The sequence below is a fragment of the Ranitomeya variabilis genome, chromosome 2 (genome assembly GCF_051348905.1).
Source record: "Ranitomeya variabilis isolate aRanVar5 chromosome 2, aRanVar5.hap1, whole genome shotgun sequence".
NCBI classification, from domain to species: domain Eukaryota; kingdom Metazoa; phylum Chordata; class Amphibia; order Anura; family Dendrobatidae; genus Ranitomeya; species Ranitomeya variabilis.
Window position 1 is genome coordinate 313,031,763 of NC_135233.1, and position 27,392 is coordinate 313,059,154.

General features: G+C 37.7%; 1 protein-coding gene across 5 annotated transcripts in view; it reads right to left on the minus strand.

The window, feature by feature from the left end:
* Positions 1 to 27,392, minus strand: part of AFF2 (ALF transcription elongation factor 2) — a 706,159-nt gene that overhangs the window by 55,941 nt on the left and 622,826 nt on the right. For 2 of the 5 annotated variants that reach the window (XM_077285241.1, XM_077285244.1), the window contains 6 exons: positions 20,979 to 21,141; positions 19,357 to 20,367; positions 13,585 to 13,703; positions 7,754 to 7,958; positions 6,104 to 6,243; positions 3,474 to 3,537 (listed from right to left, as the gene is read on the minus strand). In XM_077285241.1, coding sequence (XP_077141356.1) covers positions 3,474 to 3,537; positions 6,104 to 6,243; positions 7,754 to 7,958; positions 13,585 to 13,703; positions 19,357 to 20,367; positions 20,979 to 21,141 — 1,702 coding nt within the window. Of the gene's footprint in view, positions 1 to 3,473; positions 3,538 to 6,103; positions 6,244 to 7,753; positions 7,959 to 13,584; positions 13,704 to 19,356; positions 20,368 to 20,978; positions 21,142 to 21,297; positions 21,319 to 27,392 lie in introns of all 5 variants that reach the window. The other 3 variants (XM_077285243.1, XM_077285242.1, XM_077285245.1) reach the window with 3 other exon arrangements.

Consider the following 27,392-nt stretch of genomic DNA (forward strand, 5'->3'; position numbering starts at 1 on the left):
TCCCCAAAATCTTACTCCAGTCAGTGATTTTATGGCATATAAAACATCACATCTTGTGATGAATTTGACAAGCTGTGGCTTCACACCCCTGCTTAGCCCTTGTCCCACCCCAGCTGTACCCATTTGGTGAAGATGGGAAAACTGCCATGAAAAAGCAAAAAGTTGAAGAAATTCAGGTTAAGAGTTGTGACTTTTCAAAGGTTTTACGCCACTTTTTCGGCATAAAAACTTGGATGAATCGGAGGCTACGTGTCCCTATTAGTTCTGTGCTTGTTACTTGAGTTTCTCCGAGCATGCTCGGGTGTTCTCCGAGTACTTTGGGCGTGCTCAAAGATTTAGTTTATGTCGCCGCAGCTGCATGATTTGCGGCTGCTAGACAGCTTGAATACATGTGGAGGCTGCCTGTTTGTTAGGGAATCCCCACATGTATTCAGGCTGTCTAGCAGCCGCAAATCATGCAGCTGCGGCGACATAAACTAAATCTCCGAGCACACCCAAAATACTCGGGAGACCAACCGAGCATGCTCCGAGAAACTCGAGTAACAAGCACACTCACTCATCACTAATAGGGACACGTAGCCTCAGATTCATCCAAGTTTTTATGCCAAAAAAGTGGCATAAAACCTTTGAAAAGTCACAAAACTCTTACCCTGAATTTCTTCAACGTTTTGCTTTTTCATGGCAGTTTTCCCATCTTCACCAAATGGGTACAGCTGGGGTGGGACAGGGGCTAAGCAGGGGTGTGAAGCCACAGCTTGTCAAATTCATCACAAGATGTGATGTTCCATATGCCATAAAATCACTGACTGGAATAAGATTTTGGGGATAGCACACAGAAGCTCACACAACTCATCAGACGCTCTTGATTGATGAGTGATGGTGAAGGGCAGAAAGGAAGAGAGATGTTCAATGGTGCACAATAATCAATCACTATTCTTGTGCCTCTCATCTCTATATTTGGCACATGAACATATATTTACATATATCTAAATTACAGAGGGGACATAATCTCCCCATACATCTCTCTTCCTTTCTGCCCCTCGCCATCACTCATTAATCCACTCAATCTGCCTTTGTCTTGATTTTAAAGGGTGTCACTGTCAGAACATTATGTTATGACATCATGCCTCCTGACATCGCTCTTGGTGTTTTCTTAAAGTGGACTGAGAGAACGCTGAATCATGCCTAAGAGGGAACAGGTCAGTAATATGGGATAAATGGTTGGCTGTTCTAACTTAAGTGCTTTGCCCATATTTCATATTCGAGTTTCACATTTTGATATGTGTTCATATAAGCGCAGCACAATATGTAATCGGGCCACAACGGTCTGATACTCACTAGGGGTTATATACCTCCTAAAATCTGGGTAATGAGCATAAGAAGCTATTGTTCTGGGGCGGCGCAGGGTCTCTGTGTAGATAAGCGCTTGCGTGTCACTCTAGCAGCATCCTGTGTTCCACAGTCCGGAAGTGCGCTCCAAATACCGGAAGTGCGTTCCAAAGACCGGAAGTGCATTCCAAAGACCGGAAGCGCGTCACACGCCAGGGGCGGAGCGTCTGTGACGCGCCCTCCAGGTCAGTGTTTTTAAACCACAGAAGTGGGGAGGCCTGTAAAGCGGCTGATACAGGTTGTCACACTCCCTTGATGATTCCAGAAGGATGAAATGCGTCGGGAGACGCCGGTTTCAATAGAGGCTTTGCTTTCTTCTCACCCTTCCTTGAGAGACGTCCTGATGACCAGAATCTCTCCAACATCGGGTGAGATCTATCCATATCAATGGACATGAATTATGATGCTGGTAGTTACCACATAAAGAGAATGACCATAAGGGATGCTCAATGTTTTATGGATGAGGTAGCATGATCACATTTGTATATGGACTACTCTTTGCGGTATTTATAGGTTAACATGCCTCTTTAATATGCTGCTAAATTCACTGACAGTGTTTGGTTATACAATATACTGCATAAACAACTATTGGCAGAGGGAACTGCCTGGATATTTGTGTTGATCAGAATATACCACACAGGGGCATCCACTAAGAATGCTAATAAGGGCATCACATGTTACGGCGCTTAACTAATAGGGAGACACCTTATAAGTAACAGTTGCTATAAGAAATATAAGTAGCCAACTATTCATAGCCTCACTTTGAACATTGGTTCATATATATGTTCCTTCTACTTAGAAATTTGGGTCATACTTGCTACTAGCCCTTTTTTGATCCATTTCTATAGGGTCATATGATTGGTGACCCCCGGCACTGTCAGCATTTTTATGTACTTTCTCTTCCCCCCATTTCTGTGTTGGTAAGGGGTTCACTTTTTGCACAGGGGTCCCTCCCCCCTTTATTTCCTTTTTGTGTATATGTGATCTTCTTGTTGCATACTATTTTATATACCTAATAAAGGTTAAGTTTTATACATATCCACTTGCTAAATTTCATTTGACCATTGTTGGATAATTTACCCTGCTTCAGATAATATGGTTTTCACCAGTTTCCTAAATATATATAATTACGATATCTAAAAAAAACCCAAAAAAACTTTGCACATATCTCATTAAAAGGGGTTGTCCAATAAACCCAGCCATTTCTCTAAATAAACCCAGCCATTTTGTTTTTCTTTTCAGCACCATGTATGGAAAAAGTAGAAAAATGGTCATTGCGTACAACAAAGGGCACAGACAACGAGTTTTGGATAGGGTAGTTAAGCTTTACTATAGAAAATATTACAGATTTTGATGCAAATCTAAATTGCAGATAGGAGGTATAGATTTCATTTTCTGACTCCAGGACAGTATAGAGATGTACTAAATGTATTAAGTGGTGTGCACTTTTTATTCAATTTGGTATAATTTACTCCAATGCAAGAATAAAATGCCAGTCTTGATAAATCTGCCCCTTTTAGGCCTGGATTACTGAAAAAGGAAGTGCGTGACTACATAAGGAACAATGTGTGTGTCCTAAAAATGTGCTAAAATTTGGGTGCAAATTTCTGGCATAAAGTACCAGTAAACCAACTTGTAGGTGCAAGATTGGCTCTTAAATGGAATAGGGGTGTGAAGGAAGGACTTGACTTTCTAATGCCAATTTTGGCAACAAAAACTTCCTGAAAAACTACTGTAACCCTTTCAGGATCCTGTTGATGTGCCAACAGTGTGTTTTAGCTTCATGTTAAGATTCTGAGAAGAACTGAATCTGTTCAATGAGTTGAATGCATAAAATTGTGTGACAGTTAAAATATCGGTTTTCCTACGAGACAGAAAAAACATTTTCTCTATAAGGTTAATCCTAATCTCTAACTGAGGAGGCAATCACTCTAGAGGGGCTAAACTGAAAACATACAGAACATGGAGCTATTTAGCAAGTATTTAGCTTGTCAGACGTACTTATGATGACAGCAATTACTGATAATTGAAAGAAAAAATAGCCCACATATAATCAGTAATAACACAGAAAGAGACCCACTTACTAATGCATCTGCTTTATGCTTCAACCTCTTGGCTTCCTGCATGTAATAATCAGCATTATGCAATCTGAAATACAAAGAATAAAAACATTACAGACACTACAACGGAGATTCATATGGTGGACTGGCAAGTTTACATCAAACTTATTGATAGGGATTATGAAACAATAACATACGTGCTAAAAATCATGACATTTTATGATGATACCCTATTCCGATACCCTATTTCTATAGCCATAATGTGCCTGCATCTTAGAGCTCAAATGATGGCTACAATATCCAGCTCAACTGCAGGTCAAAAGAATAAAAAATGTGGCCATCAAATATGGAGAAATATGGAATTGTGGTGACTGTTGTATCAAGTTCATAGAGGCATCTACTCCTTTTTTAAAAATTGCCAATGCTGCTTTTTTCCTTTCCTGTTAAACTGTAGCTATAATACTTTCTAAGGGCTCATTCAGATATCAGTTTTTCTCTTATGAGTTCTATCTGTGTTTTTCACATATTGAACTAGTGTCAATAATAGTCTACGGGGCTGTTCACATGTCTGTGTATGTTTGCTGACCTAGTTGTCTGCACAAAATCTTGGAGACATGACCGATATTGATCCAAGGCTTTGATAAAATTCACCAATGCAAGTCTGTAAGTCATTGAAAAAGCAGACCGCAATTGAACACCATCCATGTGCTGCCTGTTTTTCATGGATTATTTATTATGAGACCTATTATTTGGATGAGTCATCAATATAAGATGGGTGGGCATCCCACATCCACCACCTACCACTGCTCAGTTGTTGTTAGGACTCATGGCTACTGGAAGCTCTCAATGCATGAAACATGAGCACCATAGCTCCATAACTTTCTCAGAGCTGCAGCTACAGTAAGTTCCAAATCATTTCAACAGGAGCTGAGCTGCAGAAGTGAGCGGAGCTACAGTAACTGAGACTAATCATATTATTGAGTATTAATATAAATTAATATAGTATATTGAGCTGTGGTGTTCAAACTCCATACATTGTATGCTTCCAGTTACCTATTTTGCTTTTTTTTTTTTTGCAGACTTTGGCTTGATCTGGATGGCGACTTGATGGATGAATGAGCTGTAGAAAGATCTATCTATCTTGTGCAAGACTTCATAGGTCCACCAGAGTCTTTACTGTCTTTTTTTTTTATAGTCTGGGTTTCATTGGGTTTCTGGTCTTCCTCTTTGCCTTGTTCTTTCTATTCTGTCAACCATGATGTCCTTCTCAGGTGATTGCTCTCTTTGGATCATGTATCCAAGACATATACACCATATATCCCTAGACAGGGACACTGACACTATCAGTCAGTTAGCCAGATTTGACTTGCCACTGCAAGCATTTATATAGTCCTTTTTTCTCCCCTGATGAACCCCCTAAACAGGGGAAGAATCGCGTTGGGAGACTATACAAGGAGGCTACACAATCTATGGGAGGCTACACAACTTATATGGGCCATTGATACATAGGTTCATACTTGGGTAGTGCCCTTGTAAGGACATGAGCTATGCGGGGGCACGACAAGGAGGAATATAGGGACTATTTTTATTATTGTAATCCCCCTCTTTCCCCAATGATCTTAATGGCAGACAATTTATGGAAGAAATGAACAGGAATCTGTATGTGGTGAGCCTTACCAATCTTGTTAATAGAGCACTGTTAAACACGAGCCCTGATATATTGTGTTAATATATGTATGTTAGTTTGAGGTATATATTGGCCATCATTTTAAACATACCTAGTAATGGTTAAGTTTTGATATAAGTTTTTTCCTAGCCTGCTATGATCTAATTCTGTTTTCGGTAAACAAATGATGTGCTTTACCAAAAAGCTCTGTCTTGGTCTCATCTGTCCACAAGACTATTCCACAGAAGGATTTTGGCTTTTTCACGTATCTCTTGGCATACTGCACTCTAAATTTTTATGTGTCAGCACTGTGGTTTACCTGGGTCTCCTGCCATAGAGTTTAATTTGATTAAAATGTCGGCAGATAGTTTGCTGTGACACTGATGTACCCTGAGCTTGCAGGATAGCTTGAATTTTTTCGGAATTTTATTGGGGCTGCTTATTCACCATCTGTACTATCCTGCATTGCAACCTTTCATCCATTTTTCTCAGCTGTCCAGGGAAATTAGCTACAGTCCCATCGGTTCCAAACTTCTTGATTATTTTGCACACTGTGGACAAAGGAACATCAAGATCTCTGGAGATGGACTTGGAACCTTGAGATTTTGGTTCTCAAGTCATCAGATAGTTCTCGTCTCCTCTTTCTTTTCTCCATGTATGTGGGGCACATATGGACACACAATGCAAAGATTTAGTCAACTTTTCTTCTTTTTATCTGGCTTCAGACTCACATGCTGAAAAAAGTTGATTACCCACAATTTTGGAAAGGTGCCAACATTTTTGTCGGGCCTATTTTTGCGGTTTTGTGTGAAATTATGTCCAATTTGCCTTTTTTTTTATTTTTCATGTTGTTCCACTACACAAAAAGGAAATAACCATGTGAATAACAAAACGTGTAATTGCAATAATTTTCTGGGAGAAATACTTCATTTTCTGTAACAATTTCAAGGGTGCCAACACTTTCGGCTGTGACTGTAATACAACTTACGTTTCATCAAATGTTATCTTTGATCTTCGAGAATCAGAATTTATATTAGCTACAGCAGGTAATGATAACCATAAATCTGGCTCTGAATGATGCTGAATGTTCTCCAGGACAATGCTTGGTGGTCTGCTGCTATCTTCTTCCTGTATAGAAAATAGATAAGGGTTCCTTTATCTATATCCAACTATATTTTGTATATCCACATATATACGACAGAATTCAAAACATCAGAATGTAAGGCATCATTTGCACAAATCATTGTAAGTATACTATGCTCAAAAACAGGACTGCTTCCCTCTTTAGTGTATGGAGAAAATATGGCAGAATACTGATGCTTTTAAGAATGTGCGTTGACAGCCTGCATAGCAATACCACTACCCTTGGGCTAAGTTCACCTGTTGTGTATTTGGTGTGGATTGCACATGCAGACTTTATGCACATAAAATCCACAGCATTATATAGTTCCAGCAAAGTAGATGAGTTTTAACTTAAAGGAACTCTGTCAGCATAGAATGTTCAAACCAGGTACAGGCGCTAGGTGCACCCTTGGTGTGGCCAAACATTTACGTTCACCTTCCCACCTACTTGTTTTCCATCTATCTCCACCCTTCTCTGGTTCTATAAAACCAGAGCTGTCAATCAAAGAAGAGAGGGTGGAGATAGAAAGAAAACAAGTAGGTGGAAAGGTGCATTGTTTGGCCACACCAATGGTGCACCAAGTGCCCATACTGTGCTGACAGACTCCCTTTATCTCATTCAAGTTGCGAAATGTCTTTTTATGGGCAGGATCTGCTCGAAAATTGGACCATCTCGATGACTTGAAATGATCGGCTGCAGGGAGAATATATCTTAATTTCCTCTTTATAGACGCTGTTGCAGTAAACCAGCCAGACAGGTACTGTAAATAGTGTTTTTGGAAGTGACAAGTTCCTTTTAAATCATCAGATTAAACTGCTGACCTGGAGGCAGAGAGTTATAACTGAGTACTGTACGGGTCTTTCGCATTAATCCAACAGAAAATCAATGGAGTTGCATGATACATGAACAACCATTCTTATCCATACATTTCCTGGAGAAGTGAGGAAGACCTAAGGGTTGGGGCCCCTTATAATGATTGTGGAGGTCCCAGTGATGGATTGGTGATAAATGTTTTTTGGAGGAAAATCCAGAAACAAATTAATGGCTATATACCATCCATAATGTATCCTAATCAATAAAGGTAATTTCATTTTAATGCTACAATATGGTTATCAATCAGATATCATAACATAAATGGTATAAAATATGAATATTTTCTATAATGATTTTGTTTGAATCAATTATATTGAATGCAACTTTTCCATTTCCACCATTTACGTACACCCCCCCATTAAAGAAGATCTACAGGACAGTGTGAATCTTTATCCATTTTTTAAACTGATAATTGAGTTCAGTATTAAAGAATCTTGAAACCAAAAAATGAAATCTGAGTCATAACTCTGAAATAAAAAGTTACAAAAGTCAGAATTCTATCAGAGAAAGTGAGAAATCTGACCTTTTAGAGTATAATTGTGACATTTTATCCCAGAATACGGAATTTGTATTTGGAAATATGTTGTTATTTTTCATAATGTAATTGTATATAGGGGTGTGAGAAACGCCCCTGCTACTTACACAGCTCACTTTAGTGTTTGTTATTGTGCTGCCGTTCTTTTTGTGTCTCGTAGACGTTCCTGGGACATGCGCCATCGCGACACTGCTGTCCTGACTGAAAGAGCTGTTATCACTGGAGTGCCGCCTTCGGACTGGTTCATCCTCCAATGGTGACAACAATGGAGGAAACACTTTTTCTTCTCGCTTTTTTGTTGTCTTTTTTGCTCTACAATTAAAAAAATCAAAGCAGCAATAAATCAGATCAAGTCCAAGAAAAACAGTTGAGTCTGAGAGGTTTATTGGTTCCTTCAAATGTATTCTTGTTAGATATTTAAAGAATGACATGTTCTAATATTCTTTGGGTATTAATTTTTCTAAGATCTTGAGTGACTGAATATCACAATCATAGTTTCCTTTCGGATTATACAACTCTGTTCGGCTACAGGAATTTTTACAAAGTCAATGGGAATTCCAGCTCACCAGTCTTGCAGTATAGTCCTCATGCAGGTGCATGGGTACATGAGCTTGTCAAACAACAATGAAAGGATATCTGGCACTCCATGAGTGGGCTAACATTTTCAACTTTATTTCAGGAACACAAATATTGACAAAACAATATAATCAGCAAAAACAATGTGCTTCGACCTGAAAGTCTTACTCATGACCATGATTAAGACCTTCCGGTCGAAAGTCGTTTTGTCTATATTTATGCGCCTGAAATAAAGTTGACAATTTTAGCCCACTCACAGAGTGATGGATATCCTTTTGGCTGTTTCACAGGAGTCTTTACAAATATAACACATTTATCAAAGCTCTGTGTCTAATAAGCTAGGATCCACTGTATCATTGCATGACTAAGACAAATTTGGATCTTCAGGAAATAAACAAGAAAAGTTCCGTTCAATGACCACAAAATCCATGAGGAATGAAAAAGGTGATGCCATCTGGCAAAAGATGGTGTCATGGGATCGGAGCAGCGTGGGTAAAAGGTAAAGCCACCGGAAGGTGAGTATAAGAACAGGGGCAGGAAGCCTACATTTAAAGCGCCACTCCAGAGCTGAACAAAAAAAAAATGCTGGAGTGGGCCTTAACAAAATTCATAGAAGGACAAAGGTGGACACATCTGTAGGACACTTTACCAATAATAACTGAGCAGTGTAACAAACTACTTTACACAGAACTCATTAACTCAATTATTCTTCTTACAATTCCAGAACAAGGATTGTATCCCTACTACATTCACCATAATTATGTTCAATCATGGGAAGTTAGTACCCAATAGAAGGTGCTCTAAAATCCGCCAAGAGATTTATAGAGCTGACAAACCTTTTTCATCCATTTTATGAAAGAGGAGGCATGATTAGCAGACATTAATTGTTACATATTGTGGAGCTGATTGTTCACTTGCTTTGGGCTGTATCGGCTGTAAAAATGGGTTTTTAATTGCAATAATAACCAATTGTGAATGAATTTATTGGAATAATTAAACATGTTTAATGACTTAATTTGCCAACATGTTTTTTGCTAATTGAAACGCAACGACAAACAGTTAATACAGCGGAGGAAGCGCACATGCCTCTAGTGGATTTATGTGCAAGAGGTGAGGATGGGCAAGAGCTCAACATGGCATGTGGCTTTTATGGGAGTATGTTCAGGTCATTTATGGAGATCTTTTACATGTATAAACTGCCAATAAGTGCATCCTGAATAACGAGAAGATTTTAATGCTTATGTATGAAACATTTACCTGATTTACTATAATATAACTTGATCACTAAAGCTTTCAGTTAAGGAGCTTGTACAATAGTCTATTGCAGGGAGTACAGCTCCCGAAACACAGCTGCATCCCAGTACAGGGTTCTCTTGGTCTGCTGCCATACTGGCTCTGTTGGGTGTCATATCTATGGAAATGTTCTCCATCAGAAGTAATGCTTGTAGAGAAAAAAGCAGTACACAACTAAGCTTGCCATGATTTTTATCTCCGTAGAATTCATACAGAATCCAACAAAAAAAAATATCAAGGGCCTACATAGTTCCAACAGAGCCCTGAATGCACTTCCCGATTGGCCTTACTATACTTCCACAGTTTTGTAATTTAATTACATTTACAAAGTGGAGAATATTTAATTGTTACATATTAGTTAAGATTTACAACATTTAATTTAATTTTCTTTACTTTAGATTTACCAAGGCTGTCCATTATCTCAGCTTTTGGTACTGTGTCAAAATCATACATTTCAGATTAGTAACTGAAAATGAACTACAAATGCTTTTACTCTTAAAAAGAGTGTGTCAAGAGAACATTACCTATTATTGAAATCTTTTTTTTTATGTTAAATGTATTTTTTTATTTGTGATATATTTTTTTGAAATTTTTCAGATCATGATCTGTAGAAATAAAAAAAAAATTGAAATCTTAACATTTTCACGTCGGTCACTTAGGCTATTTTGGACTCTAACTTCCCATTCTTTCAGAAAATCCACATGTACATTTGCAGTAATATACTGACTCAACACTAACTTTTTGTATTGAGGCATAAAATGAGTGTGTGAAGAGGTCAATAAGAGAGGTAGCAATGGAGTTGTGACATAACCTATTATAAATGGTGGATCCTGTGCTAGCCTGCCAATGATAATAATGAGACTGCTGATTTGTGATAGTGTTTTTTTTATTCTTCATGTCATCATCTGTATAAAGAAAAATAGATACCTTACAATTAGGCGCAGTAGACTGACTAAGACCCTATCTTTTGTATTGAGGTATCGAATGAGTGTATACATAGGTCAATATGAAGGGATGGGGAACATACCGTAGCTGTGACATCGACTATTGTGGATAGATGAACCTTGTGCTATCATGGTTATCCTGCCAATGATAATAATGAGTCAGTTGAAGACTCTACCTGAAAAATCAGGAACTATAAGTCTAAAATAGCCCCTGTGGCAAATGTGAAATTAATTTTGTTTTTTAATTCAGGTGATGATTTAAAAAAAAACTGTCAACATTTTTGGAAAGATACATTTAATATAAAAACTGCCATTTTCCGATGATACCTTCCTTTTTACTCTTCTTAACTTGTGTTACTTTATTCAGTTTATTCCATCCAATAAATAAGTATATCTTAAACTTTGGGTTTTTAACCCTGGGAAAACACTTGAGTTGTCGCTGGTTGGCAATTGCAAAGGACGGTGCCAGCAGCGGATCTTGATGATTTTTCCAAGTGCATTCAGTGCGGCAGAACATTCCTCGGACAGACTTTAATAACCTGACTGATAGCAGCCAATGTGTGTAAGTTTGGAGATTTCAGCGCATAGTTCTCCTACTAAATAAATCAAAATGTTTTGAAAATTTTGTTTCCATTTCATATCTATCTATCTATCTATCTATCTATCTATCTATCTATCTATCTATCTATCTATCTATCTATCTATCTCTATCTATCAATTTATCTATCCATCCATCCATCTATCCATCTGCCAATCTTTATATGTAATATAATACGTAACAATAAACCAGATGTTCTTGTATAATACTCAAGCTGTTCACAGTTCTTAGAGAAGGAATGCTGGAAAATGTGTGAATGTTTCTGCCTCTGTGATAGTACAATATGAGATTATGATCTGATGTTTCGTTGTGCCCTCTTCTTAGTGACACAGGCTTTTGTAAGGTGTAAATTAAATAATGTGACATAGTTATTAATAGGCGGAACTTGTATATGCCGACAGAGTCGTTGCAAGCAAAGGTTGCTGCTGGCAGAAATTCACAGGCTCTCAAGGTGAATTGTAAAGGTTAGGTGTCTCCTCAGCACAGCTGTTTCATATATATCATCTGATGTCTAGGAGCAGTTACATCTAGCAAAGCCATGAAACCAACATTTCAGTGATTCTTACAGTAAACCGCATCATGATGAATAAATGTTTTCTAACCTCCTGGTCAGGATGAGGGTAGAGGGAAGAAAGAAGTATACCAGGAATAGGAAATTCTTATATGTGAATCTTGCACATCAAAAAGGAAAAATGACTCTTAGGCTGCTACATCTGTTGCGTGGTCAGAGATAGTTACACCGCAGCAAAATACAATGGGGTCGAATTGCAATCTCCAGTGTACAACGACAGGCAAGTCATTAAAATTCTGATGCTGATGGACTTCTTGCGACTTGTCACGTTGCAGTACCCTCAGGGTCACAATGAGACAACACCCAATGATTTGTATTGTGCAGCGATGAAGCCACAACACCTAGCAAACTTCGGCCACAAGACATGTCACAGTCAAAGTCGTCATGTAGATTCTTAGATCTAGGGTACGTGACATCTTTAAGACATCTGCAAAGCCACCAGGCTATTTTTCCAGCATAAGACACTTTGGCAAAATATTGGTGGTCTTTTTCTTAAAGTGTCTTTTTGTCACCTTCTGTGCCATTTTTTCGAGGCTTAGTCACACAAGGCATACACTTTTGTATGTAGAATAGTGAGAAGAATATTCAGGTCACTTTTTTGAACCACTTTGGAAACCTGTAGTGGATAAAAGAAGCTTGAAAAGATCGAAGATGTACACAGTAAGTTGTTTTTACATGACCACTCATATTGTTTCACATTTTGTTTTTATCACTTTTTGGATTTCAGGCAGATTACTGAAACAGACCTTGTGTGCACATACCCTAATGGGAACTAATGGTTTCATTAAAAAACACCTTATTGTATTTTAAAAGTTTTACCATTTTCCAAATACTTCTTTGCAGCAGTGCCTTACACTAAATTCCCAAAGTGCGAAAACAGATCAGATTTTCCGTTTTCGTACTCACTTGTGGAAAATCCGCTGCCATTTACAGTGCCCACAACTAGATGAAAATGTCTCCTCTTTTAATGCCAAGGGTAAAATGAGCGTTTTCCTCGCACCAATATATGCCACTGCTGGTATCACTGTGGCTGACAGCATTGGAGATCATACCTGGGAATGCAGCCTTATAGTTCTTGTCAATCATTAGGAACTTTAACTGATTACTTTATGAGGACACAATTCATTTCTGGCATTACATGACAATGTAGCAATAGATACAACACATTCTAGTATTTTTGCAGTTCTTTCTAAATACTTTGCTCCGCCATTTTCTATGCACACCACAGATATATAAGTTTCACTTACATCTAAAAAAAAAATCCCACTGAACAAAAGATTAGGTCCATTTTCTTTGTGATCAGAATAGCACGAATCCAGCAAATTGGTGACCGGCCACCATTTTTCTGGATTTAGAAGAGTTGTAAAGGGGTTGAAAAAAAATGTTAGTACTCATTTGGTACTCACCTTACTTATTTGATTTTGCCAATGGACCATCTTCAGCTAATTCATGCAACCAGCATCTTTGGCTTGTACTTTGCTGACTAGGCTGTGATTACAAGATCTGCTTTACAAAACATCATAATGCCATGGCTTAATCAACACCAAAGATGAAAAGGCAATCGAGATGCCGGATGAGGAAGAGTTTGAAGATTCATTGACAAAACCAAAGAAAATGGCTAGACCGAAGCGAAGCTTGGAGGGGGAACAGCTGAAAGTCGGGTGAGTATATTTCACGTTTTTCTTTTCTTTTTTTTTTAACACGCATTTATGATGGATTGGGGTCTGGAGAAACCTTAGAGCATAATGATGTACAGTTCATTCAAGTCAAAATAAATTCAATGAAAATCAAATTTCTTGGCCAAATTCAAGCGAACTGCTGAATTCATAATTTCATCAGATTTACTCATCACTAGGAACAGCTTGACCAAAGCTCGGTATGGATTTTTGCAAAATACATGGTGCAAATGAATTAATAATAACCAGAGTAACGATGATACAAGGCTAATATACTCACTCTTTAGTGCTCGACGTCCTGCTACTAGGAATGGGAGAGATGCATGGAGGAAGTAGACAGGAGGTTTCATCCAAGCGTTGCTTTTTACAGTCAATTTGCAGGTCACTGCTTTCACACTGCTTGAGAGGATATCAGGAAATAGTTTACAATTTTGCAATACTCCTTATTTACAACAGCATCTTACAACAGTTTATTACTATATATACTGTAATATAATCAAGTATTTTTAAGTCAATTATTCCAATAGCTATTGGACCTAAGATAATCTCAAATGTAAATATCAGATAAATAGAAATAAAACAAAAAAACTTACATTGTAAAGAAACAGATATTTCAGGAAGACACACAGCCCCCCAAAAAACTAGTGTGCAAAAATGCTAACCAGAAAACATATCACTATTACTTGACATGGAAGTCATGTCAATTCTTAGATGGACACAGACTGGAATGACGGGATGTTATGTTAGTAAAAAGTCTAAAAGGGGTATTCTGATAATAAATCGATATGCTATATTTATTAAGATGTGCTATAAAATGATTAAGGGGGTCTGACATCTGAGATCTCTTCCTTTCAGAAGACCAAAGAGATGGAGGTGCTTTACACATTTTTTAGGTTCTGAAGCACAGCTTCAGTCATATGAATGTAATTGTATTGATGTTTCCTGCACAGCTAGTGGTCAGGACCATCACTATCCAGGAAAAATCAGCAGGAAACCCTTCATTCGAAGAATCAATGTTAGTTCAAGCAGACAAGCAATAGTTAGCAGCCAATCAATATTTTGTGCCACAAATGGCATTACTTTATTAGATTTGACAAGAGATGAACGGATCAGCAAAGTTCGCCTGTTCACTCTTTTCTTTCGCGATAAAATCAATTCATGGAGAAGTAATTTTACATGAATTGAATGATTCTTACAGACCACAGAGAATAATAAACATACTATGTAAAAAAGTGAAAAGAACCATTATACTCACCTTACTTTTCACCTCTCCAGCCCCTCTGCTACTTATTGTTATCCATCCGGTCCTCATTGCTTCTTCTGAACCCCCACTGCTCGCATTGGAAAGGTTCTGTGAATTTGTTCAAAATGTCACTTCATGATGATGTCATCACGTGTGCCGTTGACTTTCCGTGTTCCTGTCTACAGCCCTCACAAGCATCATGAAAGCCAGAGTTCTTAGGTCATCATAAGAGGCCCAGGGATTCCAGTGCAAGTAGTGGGGGCCCAGAATATGCGACAAAGACCAGATGTGTGGCAATGAATAGCAAAAGGGCCAGAGAGGACATCGGTAAGGTGAATATAACTTTTTACCCTTTTGGTGGTTGTTTATGGGACAGAAAAATGTTGGCCAGCAATTACCACTTACCTGAATCCCTGCAGAATTGAATTACTTCAAGAGGCCGGCTATAAACTACTCTGTCGGTGGTATGTGGTGCCAACCCACCTACACCCTATGTTTCCAGATGCTAGTCCCATGTTTTGGAGTTGTGGGGAAGAAGAAGGTGACTTATTACAAAATATTCTGGCTTTGCAAACTTCTTTCTCCTTTCTGGGGAAAAGTACAACTAGTGACTCATAAATTCTCTGATCTTCTATCAGACCTGGATCCAGCTCTCATCCTTCTCCATCACAGTGATATCCCTTTAAAAACTTATAAAACCTTGATATTGAGACAACTGATTGTGTCTGCTAAAGCATACATTCCTTTGTTATAGAAAAGTGCTACCACTCCGACAATCTCGCTCTGGTTTTCCAAAATAAATGAGATTATGCTAATGGAGAAACTCACTTCCACGATCAATAACACCCATGATAAATTCTATAAATCATGGTTCTATTAGATGGAGTTTAAATTATCTGCTGTTTACCTCAACCTTATAGGGAGAAACACTTTAGGAGCCTCTCTGCTGTTCCCCTTACCCTCTTTCCAAAACTTCCTCTCCCCTATCCCTCTTTGTATTTGTGTGTCTCTGTGTTTTTGGTTTTAGCCTCTGCTCTTGCTTTCTTTCTTATCCCCCTTATTAAATTACAGTAGAGAAACGTGTGTCAGGAGTGGTAGGTCCCTGGCTCCCTGCACTGCTGGCAACCTCACTTGTATTACAAGTCCTATATTCTTATAAACACAAGATATTTTTATATTAGTCCACTATTACTTTCCTCCTTGATAGTTATACTCATTGATGTTGGGACTGTATAATAATGATAGAATCTGTTAGGATTCCCTCATACTTAGTCTGTGTATCCATACATTTCTATCTATTAGACACAACTATGTGGTAGGAACAAATTGTTTTTCTTAGGAGTTGACCTTTTAGGCAGAGTAGCATATGCTTCTTATACCCAGGTATACCCACCTTTTTTCCTGTATTCGGACTCCTCTTATTTATATTATATCTCATTATACACGTTCTTGCATGATACTGTTTTTAATGAATTGTTATAATAAAAATACTTTTGGCCTTCTATAAAGCCTCATTTTTAAGTGTTTTGTTTCATGGTGGGGGTTTTTGGCCCTTACTAATGGGATAAGGATGTTTTTGGTGAAAATAGTATGAAACGATTCAATGTTTAAGTTTGAGTCACTATGCAGGTAACATTATATAACACATTGAACCAATGTACAACCTGTGACCCTACCTTGGATTGTCTTTATTTTACTTTATTTTAATTTGCTTTTAAATGTTATGAAAACACTGTTTATTGTTATTTCTATGTGGTCTCGCTGACCTGCTATTTCAGGTATAATTTGTGCCTTGTGTTTGCATTTATACTTCTCTTTAAAAAGTAATGAAGATCAATTTATTTAAAAAAAAGAAGTGAATTACAAAAAAATCAGCAATTTTGAGAATGGGGATCTTTGTCAAATTCTAATAGAATTCAATTCTACTCAAATTTATGAACTTATCTCTAGATTTGACAACATTTTTATGAGTATCAGAAATGGGCAAAATAATTTGTGTTTAATTCTACAACAATCTGTTTTCTCTAGAATTATTTTTTTTGTTCAGCCAATTGATTGCCTGCTGGCTGAACGTAAAGGGCCAGTAAACGGTTGACAAAATATAACTAATACTCACCTGCAAGAAGAGCCAAGGAGGACCGGACAAAGGGGAACGAGTAGTGTGAGCAGCCGGAATGGTGAGCGGTGAGGTGTGTATTAGGTTATGTTTTATTTTTACATCCTACTTTGTTTATGCTCTGGGGTCTTGAAACATCAAAGAGCCAATTAAGGAACATTCAATTCACAAACAACTGTCCAGATGGTGTAAATGCTTCCAAAACTCAACAAAAATTAAAAGTGTACAACCACATTGCGAAAAGTTTTTTAAGTATTTAAAAATAGTGTTTTACCATTAGTGCCTACTGACTATTTGAATTAAGCAATATGTTAACTAGTTTCAATAGATTAGTATCTGTATCTTTTACCTCCCCACGAGAACTTATGAAATATATGTATTGAATTCCAACTTAGATGTTTTTAATCCAAAGGAGACTATGTGTCTGAAAGGGGATTTTGTTATTAAACACAATATTCATAAAGGTTTAGGCTACTTAAGGCTTGGAGTTGTTGTGAAACTACTCCTCTAAGCCAGACAGATCTGTTTGCATCACTTTTTTAATCATGATTACATACTGTAGAAATGGCCTCAATTTTTCTCGGAAGTCACATATTGGTAACTTTTTATTCAGAATTTAGATGTAATAATAACTTTCACATTGCAAGTACAGAAGTACTGTAATTTAGTCTTCAATGGGTCATGGGTTTAAGAGATCTCCTTTCACTGTGCTACAGTAGAGTGGATGAAGAACATATTCCATTTAACTAATGGGATTTAATGAGTCTCTTCAACAGTTTGACCTTCTTTTGGTGTATGTAGGTCAGCTCTCTTCCTTATGAGCCATGTAATGAAACACATAACATCTATATAATCTACTGGAAACATACTGTTCGGGGGCACTGAAAAAGTGTCAACCCCAGCCCTGAGACCTACGGGAACAGTCACTTAGGAGTACATTGAGCTAATGACTCCACTGTGCTTAAAAGGTTACACTAGGCAGTTTCACTCCCCACATACTCATCATTACCATCATTTTTTAAACTGAAACACAGATCTCTTTGAACTTATAGTATTTTCAATGTACAGCTTTAGTGCCCATTAATTTTAGCATCTATGGAATGAGAATAGCCAATTGAACTAAAGAAATTGTTGAGGAATGGCTACATTGACATTTTATCTCTGGTTTGGTTGTTTTAAAAAGCAACCAAAGTTCTGCAAAGTAATTTTGTGTAAGAAAATAAATTATGCCAAAATTCTGATATGGATATTCTCAAATTGTCTGTTGAGCAGCCCAGAGCTATCCAGTCTTCATACAATCTCCTTACTTCTGTTTTTAGGCAAGGTGGGCACTCCTCCTTCAGTGACAGTAATGGTCAGCAGTATAACTGTAATATTAGTATAACTATAAAGTTAAGCACAAGTTTTGCTATAACACATTCAGAAATTTGTGTTCTGAAGTCTACAATATTATCACTGCATTTACACAGAGATAACAGTGCATTTGAACTTAGAACAAGCACAATTCTCAAGAAAGTGAGAGCTGTGATTAGAAGAACTACTTTACGAGAAGCTGATGCAGGGGTTGGTGATTTTTAAGATTTATAACAGCAGCTTGTCAGGAGCTGAGAAGGAGAGGGAGCAGATAACTGCTGTATAGAAAACAATAGGCTGGAGAGAGGTGGCTGGTATGTTATGAGCTAACTTCTATCCTGGAATGTAACTACTATGCACACTTGGCCAAACTAACTGTACACTATGAAAGATAAATGCTCTCTTTGCAAAATAATGACAGCAGTTATAAATAGCAAGCCTATAACAAACTTGCTTATTTTCATGCTGTCTAACTAATAAAGCAATGTAATAACTCGATAATACTTCTTTAATAGATTAACATTTTTATCTCTCATCCAATCTTTCACAACTGTTGGCACTGTTGTTTTAGTAAGTACCATACTTAAATTCATAGTGAAATAATTCTGGAGTGTCTTTTATTAGAATTCCTATTATTAGGAAAGATTTATGAATAAATTGTTAATTAGGGACAGCCATTCATCTTGTGAAAGGGGTGCGTGTGTCCCTACCAAGACAGAACTGATTGGAAAATGTCAGCATATGTACACCCCCAAGTAATAACACCCCATTGTCAATTTATTCATTAATTTGTAGGAGGGATATCAGAGGGATAGTACAATGCCATTATTTTTCTACATTAATTACAATATATTATGGAATTACTGCTTTATTACTGATAAAACAATATAGGAATCAGTTATAACCCAAATCAACCCATTCAATTATATATATTTTATTTCTTCACTTTTCAAGCTCTATTATGTAGGAGACAATGGTAGACAATTGCTTCCAGAAAACAAAGCTTTGAACAACAGTATATTTTGCTATATTTGTGAACTCTTTCTAAAAAGAAGTGAATTTTTGCCTTATTATAGTATTTCTGATAAATAGCACAAAATCAGATGAAAGGTGAAGGGAAAAATGTGTCATTCCCTCTGTAGCAGTTTTCTGGTGTGGGTCGAACTTGGTAAATTAATTTTTTTTGCTTAGATTAAAAAAAACCCTACATTTAGTGAAATGAGAACATTAATTTCTAGCATGTAAATGTAAGCATGGACAGTAGGAACATAAAAAAAATAAAAAAGTAAAATAAGTGTTAACATTTCATCCCATTGAATTTCTGTTTTACATTAACTTACCTTGTGCTTCCTTCTAGATTTTGTGCAGTTTTTCTCAGTGGCTGTGGCTGGTGTTTGTGGCTTGTGTTTAAAACCTTGGTCTCTGATTTCACTCTTTAAGACCTCACTCTCAAAAGTCTCTTGACCTGGTACTCTGGATAGCAGACTGAGGTCTATTTTCACCCATAAAGACTTAATCTCTTCAAATTCCCTAAGTGGTGATAGAAGTTCATTTTGAACCACAGGAAGAGGAGAAAATGGTTCCTCCAGATCATTTTGAGTTTGATCAAGTGATACACCGCTGCTATTGCTGGTTAAGCTGCTGACACTTAAGATGTTGTTGGTACAGTCTTTTGACTTAATCGGATTTGTTGGACCAGTGCAAGCCTTTGATTGCTTGACCTGAAGGACTTCTTCTTGGTCAGTGTTTGAATCTGATGCTGAATCCGTTTCAATAAACTCCCTAGACTTAGGGACTATTTTACTTGTCCCTCTTGCTTTCTTTTTCTCAGATGCATTACTTGTGCAAGTCCTTTGCTCCTTTCTTGGAGCAGTTTTAGCAACAGTGGCTTTTGTCCTTGCTTTTGGTGGCTCTTGGTTTTCTCGTACATCTTTCTCTTTGGGAGTGCTGCTGGTGGGGTTTGGTTTATTCCAAGCGTAGTCTTCTGCACTTGATGTTCTTTCAACCTTTTTTGGTTGTTTTTTAGCAACAGCTCTTTGTGGAGTGGTTTCAATCTGAGCTGGCGACTTTTGTTTTGAAGGTTTAGACTCTGGAGGTTTTTGCGGTATCCTAGGTTTGTTTTTCTCTCTAACTGGACTCAATAGTTCTTTATCTTTGGGAAGGGAATCTGGCTGAGAGCTAACACTGCTGGGTTCCCTTTTGCTTTCGTCTTCAACCTGTTGGCTATTCTGAGGCTCAGAATTATTATCTGAATGCACATCATTTTGGTTGCTAATTATCGTTTTATTATGTGGATTGACTTTATTTAACCACTTGTCCAGTTGCCATTTGTTTGTAGATGGTGGTTCAGGCTGTAGGTTTAAAACAGGATAACATTTTAGACAAACAAGAGAAATGTATAGAAAAAAAATAACTTTCCTATAAAAAAAAGTATGGCTCTCAAAAAACAAAGGATTATTTATCAAAATGCCTAATTAGCAAGCATATTGGATGCTTTCGTTAATTTAAAACAGTGCCCCAGAGAAATCTAAGAAAACCAAAAATGATAAATAATCCCATCAAATGATACATTTTTTATAATGTTAGTTTAGGGCAATCTCTGTTGAATACTAAGCAAACAGAGCGCTTATTGATGGTACACATACACACAGCAATATTTAAAGCAAATGCATTGGTAATGTAGGAAAATATGCTAGTTTACATAAAATAAAACAAAGCACAATGGAGAGGTAGTAAAAGAAGTGGTATAGAGTCTTTCGGAGTTACAGGAATAGCCAAATCAAAAAGCAGAAATAATTTCTGGGGGAAATGCAGGAAATTCAGATATGGAACACTGACCACATTTTTATGGCATTTCTTATGTGTGTATTCCTTCAGCACTAGCGAAGAGTACAGTCAATAGTGAATAAACTGACATACATACACAACTTCTTAAAGCAAGGATTACAGTGCATAATGTTACCTCTGGGGTTACATTACGGTTTTCTTCATTACATTCACTGTCACTGGAGCTGCTCTCGCTATCAGAATCTGATTCAGAGCTGGTTTCAGATTCACTGGAACTTCCAGATCCTCCACTTGAATTTACCAGGTTGGCACCATGAACTGTTGGCAAAGGAAGGCCGCTGGAAAACACAAAGAGCTCACATGAATCCTAAATCAAGTGCTTCTTTAAAATGCAAATAAAATACATCATTGATATGTTGTAAAAAAATTTCACATAATTGGTAAGCTATTTACAAAATGCACCAAGATTATAATATTACAGACAAGAAACTTACATTAGGGCCACCGCTCCAGAGCTGAAATAAAAAGAAAATGTTGCAGTGGTGCTTTAACAACTACAGTACCTGTTCAGTACCTGTTCATGCAATGGTTTTCATTCTTAGACTGAAGGTGGTAAAATTATGAGGGAACAAATATGGAAACGTGGAGTAAAGAAACAAGGGTGAAACAAACCAGAATATGTGTTACACCTTATATTTCTCAAAGTAACCTGCTTTTATTGTGATGACACCATTATACCCCCTTGGCATTCCTTCAAACATTTCCATCAGGTAGTCACCTAGAGTGGCTTTAAGACAATCTTGACGGCAATCCAAAAGGTTTGTGGTTTAATTAATCATAAACCATCTCAATTGGGTTGAGTTTGGATGATTGTGGATTCCATGTTATTTGACCCACTATCCCATCTTGGTCACCTAGCTCTTATATAGCCTGGAGGTGTTTTTGGTCATTGTACTGTTGCAACACAAATGATAGTTCCAGTAAGTGAAAATTAGATTGGATTGCATGTTGTTGCAGAATGCTGTGGTAGCCATTAGTGATGGGCGAATATACTCAGTACTCGAGATTTTCCTAGCAAGCTCGGGTGTTCAAGTATCTGTAAGTACTCGGAGATTTAGTTTTCAGCGCCGCAGCTGAATGATTTACATCTGTTAGCCAGCATAAGTATTTGTGGGGGTTGCCTGGTTGCTAGGGAATCCCCACATGTAATTGAGCTGGCTAACAGATGTAAATCATTCAGCTGCGGCACTGAAAACTAAATCTCCGAGTACTTACAAATACTCAGAGGACACCTGAGTGTGCTCAGGAAATTTCGAGTACCGAGTATATTCGCTCATCACTAGTAGCCATGCTTCACATTGGGCAACATACGTGTAGACGCAACTTTCTTACATTTTCTGCATCTCACAAAAAAATTAACAGTTGGTACCAAAAGAATTCTAATTTTGAATCATCAGACTACAGTACAGATTTTCACTGATCTAGTGTCCAGTCCTTGTGTTGCTTGGTCGAAACAAGTGTCTTCTTCCTGGTTGTGGTGCTCAGCGGTTGTCTCTTTACAGCAATTTTGGCAGTTGATGTGCAAACGTGTCTGTTACTTAATGTCTGTGCATAATTTATGAAGGCTGTTATGTGAGATGCAGTCAATTTTCATTTTCTGAGGCTGATAATCTCTGATGAACTTATCCTCTGCAGCAGATGTAATTCATCTTTCTTTCCTGGGGAAGTCCTCAAGGGAGACAATTTTATCATAGCCTTTGAAGGTTTTCATGAATGCAATTGAGATTACCTTCAAGATTAAATTAATGATGGACTGTCATTTTTTAGACTTAGTTGAGTGGTTCTTGCCATATTCTGGCTTAGAACAGTTGTGGATTAGGGCTCAGCACTGTATAGAACTGTGTACCAACATTGCATCTGTGAAACACACCTGAAGGCTGGTGGTAGCACAAATTAACTCTTCATGAGGCATATCTGTTAGTTAGCAGCAATCCAAGGACACTATCTAATGAAACTGCCCGATAGACTGTCAATAGGGCTTAACCCCTTACCGACCTCTGCCGTACTATTACTGCGGAGGTTGGTACCCCCGCTTTGATGCGGGCTGTGGCGGTGAGCCCGCATCAAAACTGGGACTGTTTTGAACAACTGACATGTGCCCGCAATAGCGACAGGTGAAATCACGATTCACCCACCACTATTAACTAGTTAAATGCCGCTTGACATCGGCATTTAACTGGTGCTTCCAGCCATCGGCCCGGAAATGAGCGCATTGCCAAACCCCGTCACATGATCGGGGGTCAGCGATGCGTCGGCATAGCAACCAAAGATCTCCTTGAGACCTCTATGGTTGCTGATGCCGGCTTGCTGTGAGCGCCACCCTGTGGTCGGCGCTGATAGCAAGCCTGTACTTCAGCTACGTAGGAATGATCTGATGATCACTGCTATGTAGCAGAGCCAATCAGGCTATGCCAGCTTCTAGCCTCCCATGGAGGCTATTGAAGCATGGCAAAAGTAAAAAAAAAATTGAAAATATAAAAAGAAAGTAAAAGTTTAAATCACCCCCCTTTCGCCCCATTCAAAATAAAACAATTAAAAAAAAGCATTATCCTGATCCCTAAACAGCGTAGAGAAGAAAAAATTAAAAAACGCCAGAATTACGGTTTTTTGGTCGCTACGACATTGCATTAAAATGCAATAACAGGCGATCAAAAGAACGTTTCTGCACCAAAATGGTATCATTAAAAATGTCAGCTCAGCAAGCAAAAAATAAGCCCTCACCTGACCCAGATCACGAAAAATGGAGACGCTACGGGTATTCAAAATGGCAGGTCAGTTTTAGCATTTAGTGAACCTAGCAAAAAAGCCAAACAAAAAACAAGTGTGGGATTGCACTTTTTTGCAATTTCACCGCACTTGGAATGTATTTCCCATTTTCTAGTACATGACCTGCTAAACCAATGATGTCTTTCAAAAGTGCAACTTGTCCCATAAAAAACAAGTCCTCACATGGCCATATTGACGGAAAAATAAAAAAGTTATTGCTCTGGGAAGGAGGGGAGCGAAAAACGAGAATGCAAAAACGGAAAAGGGCAAGGTCTTGAAGGGGTTAAAGCTATAATAAAAAAAAGTAAAAGGGGGTACTTTAATTATCTAAGGTTTAACACATATTTTGATTTGTTTCACAGGTTTGCTTACTACTTGTATCAATTCTGTTCCTTTATAGTTTTGCTGCTTTCAGTTTTACTTTACAATATCCACATTCCAATAAGAACAAGGAAAACCAGTGCACAAAAAGATGATTCCCAACATTTCACTGGTATATATTTAAAGTGTAGTTTCAGCTGGTAAATCAACAGGAAACCTATACCAGAATATTACAAAATAGTGTAGACAGTAATTTCATCTGAATTGTTCTCTTGATGTCATAAAATATCCAGTGACATCACTGACGTGTGAAGTCTCTATTAGAATATCACATTTTTAACTTAGACTGACTTTAACAAAATGAAATACGAGTGACGAGAATATATCAAGTGTCATATTCATCTTTACACACTCTAAACAAACACAGAATAACAATTTGTAAACCTTTCTGTCTCTCATACAAATAATGTAGGACATGTGAATTATTTATGTGGGTTTTTTTATATTTAGACCTGCATTTACAGAAAGATGCAGTAATCTCACATTGTATTGTTACATATGTCAATCCCTAAACTTCATAATTGTATTATAACAAACATCCTGACTTATGATATAAGGAAAATCTCAGGAATACTTTGCATTGAATTATTAATGGTCACACCGGATACATGTAAAGCTTCAGTGTTTCAATATTTGAATGAATTGAACAGATGCTAACAGTTTCTTAAATTTTAATCACTACAACTTGCTATAAATTCTCCAGGATACTGTCAAACGTGTCAGCGTTCCAGCATTAAATGCTTATTGGAAATGACAACCATTTCTGATAAATACAGTGAAACTAAGCCCATAAAATATTTATAAGATGATCTATTTTGAGAGGATTTGATTTGTTCAGATCAGGTCATATGGGCCAAAATATGTTGCAATTAGGGCCGTGGTAAATCAAGCAGAAACGTTCACATACAATATGTCGTGGGTAATAAAAGCATTGAAGGTTATATGCAAATTGGCAATACCATAGCCCTGTAATGCCCATAACATTGCGTCATGTACTATTTTGTGACTATTCTGTTACAAATATATTTATTTTATTCTGAATCACATAAATAAGGGCATAAAAATGTCTGCATGTCTTCTGAGAAACATCTCATTGATTGGATAGGCATGATTGCTTTGTCAGGAGGTACTGTTTTGTGGAGGAACTTGCTCTCATTAAAGATACCAGCTATGTCTAAGGACTTGGTTTTATTCACAGTGGTTCATAAGAAAAAAATATGCAAACTAGCTCTGGAAGTAGATTTTACTACTGCCTTGTAACAACCCTATACGTCAATGTCAGATCCTTTAATGAGCCTTGTAACATGACTAGGATAAGATGTCAAAACAGACACCCATCTACAGACAGCTATCTCACAGTACATGACATCAGAAGTGCAGAGTAGAGTTCAACTATTGAAATGGAACCTGTCACCTCGGAAAACTCCATTTACCTGCAGATATAGGGATAGTTGGCAGATAAAAAGCTTTCCAATGCTGGTTGGCTACCTTACTGAAAGTACAGCTACCAGGAGAAAATGAACCTACTTTTTCCCGATAGCCACTGGCTTTCAGTCATAAGAGCAGTGCAGGGATGGATAAAATCACACACAGCACTGTTCTCTGCACTGTAGTAGTGTCTATAAGTACACCCCAGCCTTGTGACTAAAAGCCATCTCTGCATTGATGATCTGCAGACCAAGCTATCAATAAAAGTGTTGGGGCGTACTTACAGTCACCGTTCACAGTACAATGAGCAGGACTGTGACTGTAATCAGTCAGTACACCTACCCAGTGACTGACGGCTCCCAGGAGCAAATAGGTTAATTTTCTCTCAGTAGCCATACTTTCAAACAAGGCAGACAGTCAGCATTGGAATGCTATGTACTTGCAGATAAACCATATATATGCAGATAAATAGCGTTTACCAGGTAAAAGGTTCACATTAAATTGCCATTAATGCACTTTGGAACGGAGAACCTACTGTTAAAGTTTTATTCAACAAAAATACAAACTGGCCCTCTCCTGTTAAGAAAAAAAACTCTCCGGACTAGAAAAAATTAATGTACATGCTTCGTCTCTAGAACATTGTTACTTACGTGCCATAATCAGCTGGTTTACTTAAGGAGAGTCCATTACCCCCAAAGCTGTATCAAGGGGATCCTATTCAGCCAAGCAAAACCTACTCTGCCCTCATGAGGAGCTTCTCTCCGTAGAGGACTGTCTGGCTTGGCTAAAATCCCTAGTTATGTAGCAAGAATTGATAAAAGGTGAACAATAGGGTAGCTACCTCCATAGGTGTCACTAGTTACCTTTCAGTAGAGAGCTAATCTACAGTGACGAAGGCAGCCATGAAGAGTATATATGATGTATTTTTAAATAAGGGGTGTTTTTCATGCACTATTTAAGGGGAAATTGAAATGTAAAAAATGGTATTAATTTTGCAGATACAGTGTTCATCTGCAGGTTAACAGAATTCTGAACCTGTCCGGCACCAACACTTAGAAACCCGCTGCTGGGAGGAAATGAACTTTATTCTTTTCGTCAGACTTGGACTTTCAGTCACAGGGGTGTGCCGGCATGGCTTCAGTCACTGGTCAGTGCATAGTGAGCGTTGGCTGTAATCATGACCCCGGCACTGAGTAATAGCCGGCTCTGGATTTGCAGTTCCTCCCGGTAGTGGGGCTCTAAGTGCGGGCGCCAGGTAGGTTGAGAATGTTATTAACCTGCAGATTAACCCCATATCTGCAGGCTAACACTGTTTTTTCACATGACGCTTTCCCCTTCTAACACTTTATAATCCACAAATGGCACCCGACCAACAATAATGTGCACTGATAAAAAAAAAATCACATTAAGTATTGGAGTGGAACACTAGACTGTAAAAAAAAATGTAGAAGCATTATGATTAGACACAAAAATGTCAAAGTGGAGAGTTTCTGGACCGTGAATCATGAATTTTGGAGAACAAACATTTTTTTCTTAATCAAACATGATAATATACTGTATTCAGACATGGATCCCTCTTGACTTGCATGGACAATAATAGTGATAACTGAGAAACTTAAGTATTCCACATTCAGAAGATTAAAAATGTTAGACCTGCCTGGAATAAGTGCATCTAACACTTGACAACAAGTCTTAACACAACATGTTAAACTGTTAAATTCCCATATTGGTTCATACTAGTGTTGTGGCCTCTTTAAAGCAGTGTTTCATGAGCCGTGAAATGTGAATACCGCCACTCACTAAGCGGATATTCATCTGCTGGAAAATTTGCACTTGTTAATACAAACTGGCATCTAAAGTAATTGCGACTAACTACTTATCAGAGCTACAACAATCACATTGATTTTTGTACATTTAATTCTACCCTAAAGATGTTGGAGGATTAATGTATTGG